Source organism: Manacus vitellinus, unplaced genomic scaffold (genome assembly GCF_001715985.3).
Source record: "Manacus vitellinus isolate BGI_N305 unplaced genomic scaffold, ASM171598v3 scaffold_100_pilon, whole genome shotgun sequence".
NCBI lineage: Eukaryota > Metazoa > Chordata > Aves > Passeriformes > Pipridae > Manacus > Manacus vitellinus.
In genome coordinates, this window is record NW_021938794.1 from 886,020 (window position 1) to 887,498 (window position 1,479).

At 51.9% G+C, this 1,479-nt stretch overlaps 2 protein-coding genes across 2 annotated transcripts in view; one reads left to right on the plus strand and one right to left on the minus strand.

Annotated features, from left to right (window-relative positions):
• The window catches only part of PRR29 (proline rich 29), a 5,149-nt gene extending 4,611 nt beyond the window's left edge, over nucleotides 1-538 (minus strand). The window contains exon 1 of the mRNA XM_029963306.1: nucleotides 500-538. Coding sequence (XP_029819166.1) covers nucleotides 500-538 — 39 coding nt within the window. The remainder of the gene's footprint in view (nucleotides 1-499) is intronic.
• Nucleotides 539-991: 453 nt separating this feature from the next.
• LOC103766632 (vasoactive intestinal polypeptide receptor 1-like) overlaps nucleotides 992-1,479 on the plus strand; it is a 15,483-nt gene continuing 14,995 nt past the window's right edge. Inside the window, exon 1 of the mRNA XM_029963309.1 lies at nucleotides 992-1,034. Coding sequence (XP_029819169.1) covers nucleotides 992-1,034 — 43 coding nt within the window. The remainder of the gene's footprint in view (nucleotides 1,035-1,479) is intronic.

A 1,479-nucleotide genomic window follows, 5' to 3' on the forward strand; every position in this document is an offset into this window, starting at 1 on the left:
GGATGTCCCCTCATAGGTCCTCAGAAACATCCCCCCGTGCACAACCAAGGCACAGTGGCCCAGGATGTCCCTCAGCCTCAGTCTGGTCCCCAAGATGTCCATGGCACAGTTCCAGGTGCCCTGGCTCTGTCTCCCAACCTTCTGGACCACTTCCCCAGGGATGCAATGACCAACCAGCACATCCCCCCATGGAAATCCCAGCAAGGCCTGGCGTGAGCACAAACCAGAGGCACCAGAGCGTGGCTCCAGCCTGCTGCTCTCCCCTGCCACCAGTCCCTCCCAGGATCCTGCCAGGGGGATTTGTGTCCAGCAGACCACAACCAGCTCAGGTGTTCCATTTATCTCCCCCTTGCAGAGAGCTCTGCATGTCCCAGCTCATCCCAGGGAAACGCTGGGGCTGGGAATGGTGAGTCTGGGGGAAATATTTAATCCCCAGCAAACCCTTTGCAGTGAAAAACCACTTTTTCTCCTCCAAGAGCCCAGCTGATCCCAACCCCACCGGCCTCAGGTATCTCTCCCCCACCTGCACCAGCTGCATTTCCGTGGCTGCCCCTCTGGGGGATTATTTCCATGGATATTGCATCCAAAATCTGCCCTGCACCAGTAGCACAGATCTGGGAACTTTTCCCAGGAACTCAGCCTGCAGCCAGCCCTGCTCAGCAAGCAGGGACAGATCTCTCCAAAAACTCTTGTTCTGCCCCAGAATGGCACCGAGACCCCCCAAGTGCCAGGGGAGGAGCTCTCCAAGGGCCTCAGCCCCCAACCATTGGCTCCAGTTGGGCGATTTTCTGCTTGATTAGATTTTTCTCTGTGTTCTTAATTTTTCCAAACCCCTCTGGATTGTTTTTCTGCCTTTTGTTCTAACTCCCAAATTCCAATTATTTGCACATTTAATTACTGTGCTGATTCCTCCTCGTTTCTGGCAGAGCCTGACGAGCAGAGCCCGGCTGTCAGTCCTGCTCTTATCTGGGGGAGGGATTCAAGCACCAGGATGAGGGGAGAGGGTCTAAGGAAACCTTGTGCCAGAGGGGGACGTGAGGGGTGGCAGGAGACCTGCTTGGAATGTCCTCAGCCCTCCCATGGCAGTCTGAGCCCCTCTGGAAGTGTTATGGTCTGGCCTCCTGCATGGGAGAGGAGAAGGAGAAGGAGAAGGAGAAGGAGAAGGAGAAGGAGAAGGAGAAGGAGAAGGAGAAGGAGAAGGAGAAGGAGAAGGAAGAGAGGGAAAGAGAGAAAGAAAGAAAGAGAGGGAGGAAGGAAGGAGAAAGAGAAAGAGAGAGAAAAAAGAGACAAAGAAAGAGAGAAAGAGAAAAAGAGAGAGAAAGAAAGAAAGAGAAAGAGAGAGAAAGAGAGGAAGAAATGAAGAAAAAGAGAAAGAAAGAGAGGAAGAAATGAAGAAAAAGAGAAAGACAGAGAGGAAGAAAGAAAGAGAAAAAGAGAAAGAAAGAGAGAAAGAGAAAAAGAGAAAGAAAGAAAGAAAGA